Source organism: Globicephala melas, chromosome 2, assembly GCF_963455315.2.
Source record: "Globicephala melas chromosome 2, mGloMel1.2, whole genome shotgun sequence".
Taxonomy (NCBI): Eukaryota; Metazoa; Chordata; class Mammalia; order Artiodactyla; family Delphinidae; genus Globicephala; species Globicephala melas.
Window position 1 is genome coordinate 99,437,628 of NC_083315.2, and position 14,477 is coordinate 99,452,104.

Genomic DNA, 14,477 nt, shown 5'->3' on the forward strand with positions numbered 1-14,477 from the left:
GAAAGAAAGCAGACATCCAAGCACAGGAAGCACAGGGAGTCCCAAGCAGGATCAACCCAAAAAGGACCACACCAAGACATATTCTAATTAAAATGGCAAAAATCAAAGATAAAGAGAGCATATTAAAAGCAGCAAGGGAAAAGAAACAGGGGAACTCCCATAAGACTATCAGCTGACTTTTCAGCAGAAACTGCAGGCTAGAAGGGAGTGGCACAATATATTTAAAGCGATGAAAATGGAAAACCTACAACCAAGAATAATCTACCTGGCAAGGCTTTCATTCAGATTTGATGAAGAAAGCAAAAGCTTTACAGATAAGCAAAGGCTAAAAGAGTTCAGCATCACCAAACCAGCTTTACAAAAAGTGTGAAAGGAATTACTCTAAGTGAAAAAGAAAAGGCCACAACTAGAAACATGAAAAAAATCAAAGGAAAAAATCTCACTGGTAAAGGCAAATATACAGTAAACGTAGCAAATCAACCACCTACAAAGCTAGTAGGAAGGTCAAAAGACAAAAGTAACAAAATCGTGTATATCCACAATGAGTAGTTAAGGGATACCCAAAACAATTAGATGTAAAATATATTGTCAGAAACAGTAAACGTGCTGTGAGGGAAGTAAAAATGCATCATATAGGTAGATAGTTAGATAACATAGATCAACAGAGAGCTATATATAAACCTCATGATAACCACACACCAAGAATCTGTAACAGACACACAAAAAAGAGAAAGGAATCCAACAAACAAAACAAAATAGAAACAGAGTTATAGATACAGAGAACAAACAAGTGGTTACCAAGGGGAGGGGGATGTGGGAGGAAATAAATAGCTGAGGGAGATTAGAGATACAAAATAATGAGTCCTGGGGTATGAAGTGTACAGTGTGGGGAATATAGTTAATAACTATGTAACATCTTTGCATGGTGACAGATCTAACTCATGCTGATCAGTTTGAAGTGTATAGATATATTGAATTGCTATGTTGTGTAACAGGAAACAACATAGTGTTGTAGGTCAATTATACTTCAAAAATAAACAAACTCAGAGTAAGGGGCATTGGAGAAAGGCAGTCAAAAAGTCAAAACTTCCACTTATAAGATAAATAAGTACTGGGGATATTATGTACAACACGATAAATATAATTAACACTGCTGTATGTTATATATGAAAATTGTTAAGAGACTACATCCTGAGCTCTCGTCACAGGAAAAAATTTTTTTTTCTATTTCTTTAACATTGCATAGATGTTCACTAAACTCCTTGTGATAATTTCACGATTTATGTAAATCATTGTGCTGCACACCTTAAACTTATACAGTGCTGTATGTCAGTTATATCTCAGTGAACCTGGAAGGAAAAAAAAAAACCAGTAAGAGACCAACGTCACTTCAAAAATAGCAAGTGACTTAACAGAAGCAAATGTAGAAGCTTTGAGAGCAAATCAAGAAATTCACAATAACCAGTTGTGGCCTATTATTTGTAGCATCATTTCATCACTGGAAAACACCAAAAGGAGTAGATTATTAAAATCCTTTCTGGGGACTTCCCTGGTGGTCCAGTGGTTAAGAATCCACCTGCCAATGCACGGGACGCAGGTTCGATCCCTGGCCGGGGAACTAAGATCCCACGTGCCGCAGGGCAACTAAGCCCGCGCGCTGCAACTAAGACCCGATGCAGCCAAAAATAAATAAATAAATATTTTAAAAAGAATGCTTTCTGACCCAATGAGCCAATAATGATCTGTAATTATAATAAAGCTAACATTTCCTAATGTGTTAGGAAGCATTTTTCGTTGACATTATTTCATTTGATACTCAAAACAACCTTGTGAATTTGACAGTCAGGGGAATAATAACATGGTGCAAAATCAGAATTTCTCTGGCTCTACCAATTTGGGGGCTTCCCTCCCCCTACACACCAATTTCTCCAGATCATTCCAGGAAGCACGTGAACGCATGGATCTAATCTTCCTCATCCCTCATCAACACTGCTGTCCTCACTTCTCTGGCTGCTGAAGGTGTCTCTGGACGCTGCTAGAATTGTCACCGCGTTGCTGCAGCTAAGGTACCAGGTGCGTTGCTTAGGCACTACTGCCTACCTTCCCCACCTCCCCTCTCCTCTCTGGGATGAGGTCAAATCCGGTTCCCTCCACCATGTGCCCTGTCGCACCCTGCCCCGGCAGCACCTGAAGCAGGACCCCTTCACCCACAAGTTCGTTACACTCTACTATGCAGACCCCGCCTTCACTATCTTAAGGACATTTTAGTCAAATTACTCTTTAAGTTTTCACACTGCTTTCCTACTGCTCTCCTCTCTTCCTACCATCCAGACACGAGTCAGCAGAAAATCAGGAGGACACAACTTATGCTATTTTCAGTGTCCTCCCTCCCACCCTGACCCCAAAGGTCTGGTAACCTCTCCTGTGCCTCAAATCCTGCTTTCCTCTGGAGGGGCTCTGCCTGGTGACTGTCCTCTGGGCACTCGAGCAAAAGACTCATGACAGGTCTAACCATCTAATGAACCGGATATGCCCAGACCTGTCTGAATCCTGGGGAGACAGTGCTGAGGCTCTAGCCTCACGTGGTGTTTATTCTCTCCGCAATTTCTCTGGGCTAAACTGGAAAACAACAGCTTTCATCAGCCACAGGATTATTTTGGGGTTCTCCCTCCAAATGCAAAACTTAACCTTAAAACTTTAACCTAGGTTTCAAACAAACAAAAAACCCATATCAGAATATTTTAGGAAAAATACGTGAAACCTGGATGACCCCAAGGTCCCCACAAGTCCATCTACATCTTATACATATCTGAATCCCAATTCTAGTTCAAGTTCTGTCCTGTAAGGCTCTGGGACAGATAGAAAGCATCTGGTTCAATGTAGTAGAACAATCCATGACTGGGAAAACCTGCTAGGTCCTTCTGTGAGAGGGAAGGAACTCCAGAACTTGCTATGGCAGGAGGCTGAGGTGCCAGGGCACACAGAGGAACTCTAGGGGGACGGTATGGCCTAATATCACAGCCCAGAGGCCACGAAAATGTTTTAAATATGGCTTTATGCCCATTTAAGAACTATCTAACGGAAGCTACTTTCTTGTAAGTGATCAGAAAGAGGATGAAGTAAGATAAGCAGGAACAATCATTTACCTGGTACTGTAAAAGCCAGCAAGAGGGAAAGAGTGGCCCCAGGGTGGAGTTCACTGTTTTCAAAATGCACCCTCTTCCAGGAAAGCCCAGGAGGAATGAAATAAAACACACAATCTCAATATTCAGTACTTTGCTCTATCAATTTGATAAAATGCTTCTAATCCAATTACAACGAAAAGTTTGAGTCTTTTTTTTTAATACCCCAACCAATGGCGCTATGAGCCAGAATGGTTGAGTTATGTAAATAAAGTATGCGATACATTTTTCTTCAAAGTTTAATACCTATTTATAAAATGTTTTTCTCTTTTAAGATTTTTCAGTAGCTATAACTTTTAATCGCAGTGTTAATTCTGCCGTTTCTATGTCTTTGGAATTACTTTAGATTGATGGACATGGCCTAGGGCCATAGACTGCCACCGGCGCTTTTAATCTTGTGCTCTGACTCCAAGAATAGAAAAGAAACAAGTAAAAACCATTTCCAAGAAGGTGCTATATTCAAAGCACAATTGGACATTAATTTGGGAAAAACTTCACATATGTAGAACTGGCTTGGAGTTTTAACACATCAGATCGTGGTCATGGTCCTGGCCTTTGAAACATATTCCCTTTTAAAAAACAAAATGTGAATGAGAGAAACACCATTTACTCTACATGGAAACTGACCTCAAAATACAAATTGTTCATTAGTAGAAAATCTATTTCATATTTCATATGCTAATTAGTTATTCTTAATTTGAGATAATTGTGGAAGATATTTTAAAATTCTTTTTGTGCTTTTCACAAAAAGCAATCGAGTACAATGTGCTATCAATCACTGTTAAATACAAGAGCTTTGTTTTTAAAAACTAGATAATTTTTTCTGAATCCACAGGTTGAAACTGTATCACAAGATCTCCCAATTATTTCTTTTACTTCCTCAAGTTTGTACTTTTAGCAATAAAAGGACAGTCGACCAAATTAAATTTAGAGGTAGAACGGTCATACGACAAAGAAATGAAACACTGCAATAATCATTTATTATCAAGATAACCGCTGTTCAGTATCAAAACACACTGCACATACACATTCTTTTTTACCCTGTCGTTCTTTTAAAATTCCACTCTTTCTACATTTCTTGTTCTTCGTGGCTCAGCCTATCTGCACCAACTTATACCTCCAAATCTACTCTGACCCTTCTCCATCCTTCCCTGGGCCCTGGAAGGCTGAGCTTGGAAACATCTACCCACTCCCTTTTACTCTGCCTTTTGGCTGGTTCAGTTGGAGAAAGTTTCGAGGCAGAAGACCAAAGGAGAGCGAAGCCAGGGTATTTATTCCCACAGCTTCCTCTCTGATAAGGGCCTCTACCACAAGCCACCGTTCCTGCCCTGTGGTCCTCTCCTTGAAGCTCCCCTGTTTGGGTTCACTGACCCCTGCTTCCCTTGCTCCTTCAGGCCTGGGTGTTTGTTCCCTATCAGGACACTGTCTAACCCAGGAGCCTTTCTTTTCTTTTAATTTCTTTTATTTATTTTAACAACATTGTGTTAATTTCTTCTGTACAGCCAAGTGATTCAGTTATACATATGTATACATTCTTTTTCATATACATATATATATATATATGTTCTTTTCCATTATGGTTTATTACAAGATATTGAACATAGTCCCCTGTGCTATACAGTAGGACCTTGTTGTTTATCCATTCTCTGTATAATAGTTTGCATCGGCTAATGCCAAACTCTCAGTCCATCCCTCTCCCACTCCACCTCCCACTTGGCAACCACAAGTCTGTTGTCTACATCTCTGTTTCTGCTTTGTAGATAAGTTCATTTGTCATATTTTAGATTCCAAACATAAGTGATATCATATGGTATTTGTCTTTCTCTTTCTGATTTACTTCACTTAATATGATAATCTCTAGGTCCATCTATGTTGCTGAAAATGGCATTATTTCATTCTTTTTTATGGCTGAGTAATATTCCATTGTATATATGTACCACATCTTCTTTATCCATTTATCTGTTGATGGGCATTTAGGTTGCTAGCCATGTCTTGACTATTGTAAATCGTGCTGCTATGAACATAGGGGTGCATGTATCTTTTCAAATTATAGTTTTGTCCGGATATATGCCCAGGAGTGGGATTGCTGGATCACATGGCAACTCTAGTTTTAGTATCTTGAGGAAGCTCCATACTGTTTTCCATAGTGGCTGCCCCAATTTACATTCCTACCAACTGTGTAGGAGGGTCAGAAGCCTTTCTTAACTGCCTTCTTCTCTTGGTCTCTGGATACTGCTCCCTCCTTATATAATCCTGCTTCCCTGACTTGTCCTTCTTGGGTGCTGCTTTTATAGCTCTCTAGCAACCTGCATATCCCTTTGTAATAATGCTCTAGTCTCAATACTGAGCTTCTTGCTTCATTAAAGGACGTGGGGAAGACACAGAAAATTGTGGTTCAGCTATAATCCTACACCCCCCAACACACATACACACACACAACCCCTCTAGGTGGGGTATTTATTTTTTTCTTTAAAATGTAGTTCAGTAACTCTTTAAAAATCATAAAAGTGACACATTTACCACAACCAGTGAAACAATGTGAAAATATGTAAAGGAAAGAAGTTAATGCTCTTCCCCAGTGATTTTGTTTTTTTGTTTGTTTGGGGGGTTTTTTTGTTGGTTTTTTTGGGATCCTTCCCCTTCACCTTATTCCCCACCTTCACCCTGTCTAGCCCTAGATAAAGAATGTGAACAGCCTGGCCTGTCTTTCTTTACACCTGTCTCCATGATATTCAAACTTTCAAACCCATACCAAACATATACACTCATGTATAGAGAGGGGTGAAACTTGTCTTTACAAAAACAGAGCTTATTCTACATTATTTTGCAACTTGCTAGATAGAGATCTAGTTCCATACTTTAAATAGCCTCATAATATTACGGAGACTAAATATACTCTAATTTATGTAGCCATTTCTCTACTGATTGACACTCCATTTTTTTTTTCCAGCTGCTTTGACCACTATACACAATGCTGCAGTAAACAACCTTATGCATATATTCTTACTAGTGCATCTATTTATGTGACGTAAATTCCTAAAATAGGGTTGCTAGGTCAAAGTTACATATAGTTTCAATGACAATCCCCTTACTTTCTCAAAAGTGTGTACCAATGTATTTCCTGTCAATTTAAGTCCTATATATGTTTTATATGGATACACTATGGTATATGCAATTTTTAATCTTTCTTTCTTAACATGAATTACAGATAATTGTCTACGCACTATATACTTTCTGTAGTAATCTTAAATGGCTGGGTATAGCCATTAAAGTTGTGGAGCTTCTTTAAAATTTTGGGGGGATTGTATCAAACCTCAATATTAATATAGGGAGAATTTCTATCTACTCCCCATAATACATGCCCAAAGACAAATCAAAGCTTTGACAACAGCATTAGATATAATAAAATCTGTTACAAATATGCCTTTCAACCCTTCATCAGTTGACATTAACTACATCTTTTGATGGGCACAAGCACTGATAACATGATTCACGATATCAAGAGGAACTAGGCCTGGGGCATATGTCTCCATCTCCACCTCAGTGACTTCAAAGGGGAAAGATCATGAGATTGTTGAGAAACACACTGAAGCACTGGGGATCTTCCTGAGTATGGTGAGCCCAGTTACATGGGATTTTTCTGGCATTAAAAGGGTCTATTTCAGATCAAAGGTAAAAGTAGGCCAGAAAAAACAGAAGGGAATCCCAGACCCAAGGACACTGCTATTCAGGTTAGCACAACTAGAGTCCTTCAGGCTTGAGAAAATACCACATTCCACAAAGGCTTGGGAACATTCTACAGCTGTTTCCATAAAACCAAGGTGGTGGTCAGGGTGGGGATGGGGAAGTGGGGAGAGGAGGGCCATGAGAAGACAAATCTGGCCACCATTCATTGTTAGTATATTCTCTGTTTGATCACATCACCACCAGACAAGAAATTCCTGTGCATAAACCTTGGAAAAAAGAGTTAGGAAAATTACAAAGCCAACAGGAGGTACACCAATAGCCTTCATGCTGTTTCCTGTGTGGATGGCAATGTTGGCTTTCACTGTGAGAATGAGAAGAGGATTTTACTCTTTCCTGGGAATTACTACTTGCCCATAACACTAAAGAGTCTTCCAACTGGAAATGGATCTGATTACTTTTGCCAGACTTAATCTCTTACTTGAGCAGTTAATGAGTGCTTTCAATAATCTTAATCACATCACTTTCAGTAAAATACCTAGACGCTATTTCCACAGGAAATAAATGTCCATAGACCATAAACTCAACCTGGTTAATAGCTAACGTGGGAGAAAGGTGGGAATTGGACTCAGATAAAGGGCTACTGTTGGGTGATGGTAAATGAGTGATCCACCCTTCGTCTGGGACTGTCTGAGGCCAGTGGATGTGGGATGTGGAGGGAGGAGACATGAATTGAAAGACAAAGGCAGCTGGAAGTAGCAAAATTCTCCCTGTGTGGACCCACCAGCTGCAGGAAGTTCCTGAAGGATCCATAATATGATGAGGACTCGTGGCCACAGAGAAGGGGGATTAAAGGAAAAGCAGGAGACAGGAACACAAGATACAGATCAAAGATACTATCTGGAGAACGCCCTCCCTTCATGCTTTTCAAAGAGGGATGACGATAAGAGATAACGTTTGGACGTTCCTGGAGGAAGGTCCCAGCAGAAGAGAACTTATCCATGACAGAAAAAAAGGCTTCTCCTGCTCCTATTTCCCCCCTTCCAATGCCTTCTTTTGTAACATTAGAAGCACAGGCAGCCTCCCTACCAAGGAATCCATGTGATTCTAATGACTGGCTCCTAAAGTGCTACGAAGATCCCAATGGAAGGCTAGGGCCAAAGTAAAGGGAATGGTTCTGTGCAACGGAAGGCAGAGGTCACGGGGAAAGGGTGACCATCTGTTGAACGTGCCCCTCAGTGAGCTTAAAGTCAGTCATCAGAGAAACTGAATGTTCTCTGTGTGCCTACCTTGAGCCAGATACGATGGAGCTTTTATAATATTGTTTTGGGTTTTTTTTTTTTAATAGAAAAAAGACAATAAAATAAAAGGATAATTCTAAATCGGGGCGGTGGGGGGGGGAGAAAAGATTTACTGAAGCTCAGTGTATTATTTAATGCACAGTTTCTGGAGGAGCGGCACACCAAGTCGCAGGATTTAGCGTGACTTCTAGAAAGACCTTTCGGAATTGAGGCGGCTCTTGCATGCCCATCTCTCCAGAAGTCTCTATCTAATCGTTGCAGAGAGCTTCCTTTCAAAGTATTTTGAAGGCTCCAGCATTCACAGGGAGAAAGGATTTTCATCACTAGGATTCTATGATACATGATATAAAATCTACAATTCTCTGACTTTCCTGATGAAGCAGTTTGGTTATATTAGGAAGTAGCAAGTCTCATCAAACTAAGAGCAATACATTACAAACACAAAATGAAGAGCATTTACCGCATTTTAAAAGAAACACACCCTGGGATCAATGACATAGAGAAATTTATAAAATGGCAAGAGTTCAAAATAAACAGAAGCTTTTGAAATTCGTCTTTCCTAGACAGATATTTTTATCTTAAAAATTGCACATGATGTTTTCTCTAAACTTTAAGAGACTATATATCATATTACGAGCCTAGACAAAGCATTGACCATATGCTGTGAAAGGACCACTGAAAAAGAACCCATTATCTACACAATGGCATACACGACCCTAAACATCTGGCCGCACTGGCCTGGAAAATGTAGTGAATACAGGAGTGGCACTTTTATACACTTTTTTAGTCTTATTGATCCTACTTATAGAACCACCAAAATTATTTTCATATAAAATTTTAAATCACATGAAACATACGAGCCAAACTGGCTCTTTAGTACCTTTTGCGTAAGACATGATGTTATACCAGTAACAGTAGAAACCCATACATAAAACATAACTTCAGAATAAACATTACTTCGTGTTTGTTTGGGAAATAAAATACTGTTAGAAAAAAGAAAATCTGAATCAAGTTTCTTCAAGTGAGAAGGAATTCATCCCTCTTCTAGTATTAAAAAAAAAAAAGTTTTTGTCATAAAATAAGGGTGCTTATAAAAGTGATTACTAAAAGAAAAAAAACCCCAAACCTCTAACAACAGACAGATGAGCAAAGACACAGCATGCTTCTGCTCTTCTGCTTACAAATCCGAGGCACCCCAGCATCATGAACAGCAGAATTTAGGTCAAGGGGCCAATTAGCATCAAAGGCAGTGACAAGTTACTACTTCTCTCTGCCCAGTCCTGTTTCCTTTGAGAGTCCTATATTAAGCAACCATGGAGGCAGCTTTAGAGCATTCCAAAACAAAACATTTAAAAAGACATTTACAAAGTATTGCTTCTGGAAGCAACTACAGCCCTGACCCCAGAAGTCAACACCATCCTCACCATCTCCACACTCTTGTATACGACTCCCGGCTGTCCTGTTACAAGGTGAATTAACTAACAGGCCGAGGAATTTCGATTCATCGTTAATTAGCGAGTGTCTGAATAGCACGGGCAGACTGACACTGTGGGGTCGCCCAGGAACACATGTAAAGCATTTGAAACCGGGACTAACCTGGAGGTGACCGGTGCTGGGGCTGAGCTGCGGTCCTCCCAGGCCCCAAGCTCTTTTCCAAAGTTTCCCCAGGCACCAACCGAGGTTGGCCCGCTCTGAGGGAGGTCGCGTTGGCTCCTTTGGTCTCCGTGACCTTTGCAGAGAGTGGGGGCTCCAAGGTGTCAGCAGAGGGTGACCCAGAGAAAGCACGGCTCTTTCTACCAAGAGAGTCATCAAGAGCGGCTTCCCTCTCAGCAGGCAGTGAAGGGGGCCGGAGGATCCTGTGATGCTGCTGAGGGCTGGGGAGCCTTGGAGAGAGAGGCAAGGGAACAGGTGACATCCATTTGTGCGTGCTGGACGGAAAGGATGAATTATTAAATACCGTGCCGAGAGCTGCCAGTGCCGGGGGTGCTGGCCTCTTCTCATCACCTCCAGGGTCCACACCGCGGGGCAGATCCAGAAACAAGGTTTTGTGGCCACTCAGAAGCAGCCCAGCTCCCCTCTTGCTGCCGGTTTCTGGGAGGGTATGGGTGGCTGTCGTCCCGAAGGGAAATCCCAGCCGTTTCCCCTCGGTGGCTTCATCTAATTTCTCGCTCTCTATCACCTTCAGGAGGACCTTGTTCACAGCCCCCTCAATGCTGGCTAGGGGACACTCCTCAGTGGATGGCTGCCATGACCTGTCCGTTCTCTGCTCCTTGCCCCAGCAGCTGACACCCCAAGCCCCAGCCTCAGCTTCCGGGAGGGTGAGCAAGTCTGCGCTGGGTATGAACTCAGTTTGGGCTGCTGGGCAAACGGCAACCCTTTCCTCACCCTCAGGATGCGTTTTAACTACTCGTTGCACCTGAGCAGACAGATCCTGGACTTTGGCCACCACTTTGGAAATAGGCTTCTTCCTGCAAGTCCGTTCAGCAGCCTTCTCTGCCCGGCCCCCCTCTGCCTCTGCATGTTTCTCGGGCTCCTTGTGACTTTCGGTCGAACCTGTTTGCAGATGCGCCAGCCTGCGAGGGCCCCTCTGGGGCCCCCCGGCACCAGCATCTCCTGGCTCTGTGGAGCTGCATTCGGGGGGCAGCCCGCCTCTTCCATGCCCCACAACCTCAGAAGCCTTCTTGAAGCTCCCCAAGGCGGAGTCAGCATCAAGTGTCCTGGGGATCTCTGGGGTGCAGCTCCCTCCCCTCTGGAGGGAAGAGGTAAGTGCCCCATTTGGAAGCAAGTTGCCTCTCTCCTCTAGGAGCCAAAGATGAGGCCTTGCTTGAGAAAGAGGAAGGGCGTTGCTGGAACAGATCTGGTCCTTCCCCATCAGAGGGGGCAATCCCTGGCCCCCATGCCCCTTTCGTCTTGTCCTCTTCTGCAGGGAGTTTTGAGAGAGCCCCTCAAAGCTCTCTCTCCTTCCACCAAACCTCCGGGCCTTTTTGTTCCCGTGGGAGCTCCTCTTATTGAGAGAGCCCACGGGGGGCTCCCCCAGCCAGTGGCCACCACTCTGGAAACAGTCGTCCTCGGGGGCCAGGCTCACAGAGAGCTCCGGCAGCTTCCCCTCCTGGTTCCCCATCGTAATGCCCAGGATGTGGTCTGAGCTCAGCAGATTGGCCAGCAGTCTCTCCCTCTCGGCCGTGAGTTTGTACAGCTCAGTTAGAATGTCTTTCGTGGGAGTTGGCTTGAAAAATATGTCGCCTGGATGTTCGGTCGGCTGCCAGCTGAGGCTGTTGATGTCGGACCCCACCCTGACTTGGTAGCAGTTATGAAACGCTTTACTGGATCTGTCTAGAGTTATGGTGCCCTTGTACGAAAATCCTCTGACTTCCCCCCTCGGAAGATAGAAGCTGATGTAGCAGAGTTCGGTAATGGGCTTACGCAATTGGAGGGTGCAGTGAGTGCCTTCCATTATGCCTACCTAATTATTCATGCCTCGGAGATGCTGGTCTGTGGTGAGGCTTCCCAGGCTCCGGTGGTGGGCCATGTGATGGTGGCTAAGCAGGGAAAGCATCTGACAGTCATCTCCAGCAATGAGACGGCCTGTTAGAGGAACAGGGGAAGAAAGAAGCTAGTCTGACGGAGTGCGTGAATCACACAGCGACATAAATCAAAGCATAACTGGACTTATCCTTCCTCTCTGGCTGACCTCAAGCAACTCAAGGCAACAGCCAGGAGGCTGATCGCAACCTCCTCCCCACTCTCAGCTCACCCTTGACTAGCAAAGCTTTGATACAGCTGAGAATGGGAGAGTGCTCTAATTTTAGCCCCAGGACAAAAGTCCCTTCTCCCCACATGGGAACTTGATGTATACCCTAAGCAGGGTCTCTTGACTTCTCAACGCTTCAGTTTAGGTTCTTCTATAAAACAGAGCTAACATACCTCCCAGAAATCCTGAGGAAAGGGGACTTTGAGGTCCTTAGAAAACTTTACTCTCCAAGAAGTACCTTCTAAGATTTGACATTAATTATCTATTTAACTGAAAGCAGTGGGGGAGGGGGGAAGACAATAGGTCACAAATTTTGAGTCTCTTCTGGACACAATTCATATATTTTGCCAAAAGAGTGAAAAGTGAAAATTTAAAGAAGTATCCCAGAAGCCTTAATCAAGTTTTTTGTTTCTTTTCCTAGTTCTTGCCTATCTGAAGACAAATGGAATGGCAGAGAAAAAGGAAAAATCTGTAAGCCACTGCTGGTCCTGTATGGATTTCCAGTGTCTTCGCCATCAAAGTGGCTGAAGTGTCACATGGGCAGTGAAGGTGTCTGCTCCCTCGTACGATGTGAAGTATCCCAGGGGTGTCTCTGTGGCTAACATCCCTCCACGCAATCATGAGCTTAGAATGCTATATTATGATACTTCATTTCTTAAATGAAGGCACTGCCCAGTCTTCAATATTTCCAAGCTTAAAAGAAATTCCCTGGGAAGGGTAACACAATAACCATTTTGTTAACCATTGATTTCTTTAGTGATATCTCAGGTCTTTCCTAAATGGGTCTAAACAGTCAAAAGCTACATAAAAGAACATTTTGAGTGAAGGAAGAGAGAAAGGAGGAAGCTTTCCAATAGAAACTTCTTAACGAAGACAGATGAAGATAAAAGTAATAGAAGGTAAAAAGAAAAACATGCAAGAATCTGGTCAACCCAGAAGTTCCAGGAGGACTCAGGGTCCTCACAGAAAGGGTTAGAAGGGCATGAAGAGAGGAAGCACAGAGGAGATGGGAGGCCAGCAGAGGCCTTGCCTCTTTCACAATTTTCTGTGGGATTGTTCTCATTCAACTAGCCTATCTCTAAAAACTTTTCTAAAATGCTCCTTCCTTGCCTTTCCTAAAAGACACACATGTATATAGATACCTAATACTTATTGGTACACACTCTCTGAATATATCCAAGAACTCACTTTGGAGGTGGTTTTGTATTGGGGGTGGTTTTATAACAACCAGTTATAAAAGCCATTGCACAGCTGCCAATATCCACTGTTCACGATGCCAAGCATCACCAGTTCAGTTTAGGGATTGTCAGAAAAGCTGAAGTGAAGCTGCAGAAGTGCTATTTTAAGTTGCAGAAAAATGAGAGAGGCCTAGTTTTGCCTTCAAGCATCATTCTCCTCTAGTTTTTCTTATCTTCTCGATTTCCCTGGATTAGGAGAAGTGCGTGATATGGGAGAAGGGGAAGAGTTAAAGTTTTTTATACTCTGTCCAAAGTAGCAGCACGAAGTTGATGCCATGATTTCAGCTGAAAACATGACTGCTTCCTCTAAAAGCTTATTCCCTAAGAGAGGGAATTTTTAATGTATTGAACATATACATGTGCACACTTTTATTTTGTTATCTCATTTAATAAACACATCTCCCTTTTACAGATGAAGAGATCGAAATTCAGAGACATCAAGGATCTGGTCTAAGGTCGTATGGCTTAGAAGAAGCAAGGATAAAAACCCAGGTCTGTCTCATTTCATGGCTTTGTAGGTAAAGTGGCTCCTCATCTACTGCCTTCTACTGATGAACTAGTTTTCCAAGAAATCTGCATAGAAGAGTTCTTTTATTTTGCTAGCTTGGTGTTACTCACACTGTTTCTTCAAATATGTCTCACATCTTGCTACTCGTACCACTCATTGGTTAGTTTCGGCACCTCTGATCAGACAAAATGCTTTTCTCTAAGGCTGTCCCTTAAACAACATAATCTAGGGTCAGGGCACCAGAAATTCATTACATCTGTACCTGTCAAGCAGAACTCAATGAAAATTCCAATACAGAAAATAAAGAGGAGACTCATATGAAGGGTATATCTTTTGTAAAGATTATAGACATATCGTGCTCTACTATAGGGTTAACTACTTTTTTCTCCTTGTCTTTGTAAGTCGTGATTATATACATGGAGAAAATGTCATGGTTAGTATTAGGTATGTTAGTCATGGTTGGGAAACTAAAGCCAAAGTTTAGGAAATTATGAGATTGGATTTTACAGCAATAAAGCCACAATTCAAGGCATGAAACTACTATTAAGAATAAACCGCTTCACTGTATTGCGTCTTCCACACATAAACTTTAATACAAAATGCTGTTTCTGGTGCCATGTCTGGAACCAGAGAGGGGCAGAAGTGAGAGAGAGAAAAAAAAAAAACGGGGGTTTGCCCCATGCTCTTAGGACTAAATTTTCTCTGATCAGGGCACCGGGGACCAGAAGTGTGGTAAGAGACTGTACTGAACACAGGCTAAGGAGCCTGAACATCCCAGGAGCCATGGGGAATCACTGAAGAATCCCAGGCAAG

General features: G+C 42.4%; 1 protein-coding gene across 1 annotated transcript in view; it reads right to left on the bottom strand.

Annotated features, from left to right (window-relative positions):
* Positions 1-11,621, bottom strand: part of FMN1 (formin 1) — a 405,529-nt gene extending 393,908 nt beyond the window's left edge. The window contains exon 1 of the mRNA XM_060294520.1: positions 9,764-11,621. Coding sequence (XP_060150503.1) covers positions 9,764-11,621 — 1,858 coding nt within the window. The remainder of the gene's footprint in view (positions 1-9,763) is intronic.
* Positions 11,622-14,477: the final 2,856 nt, after the last annotated feature.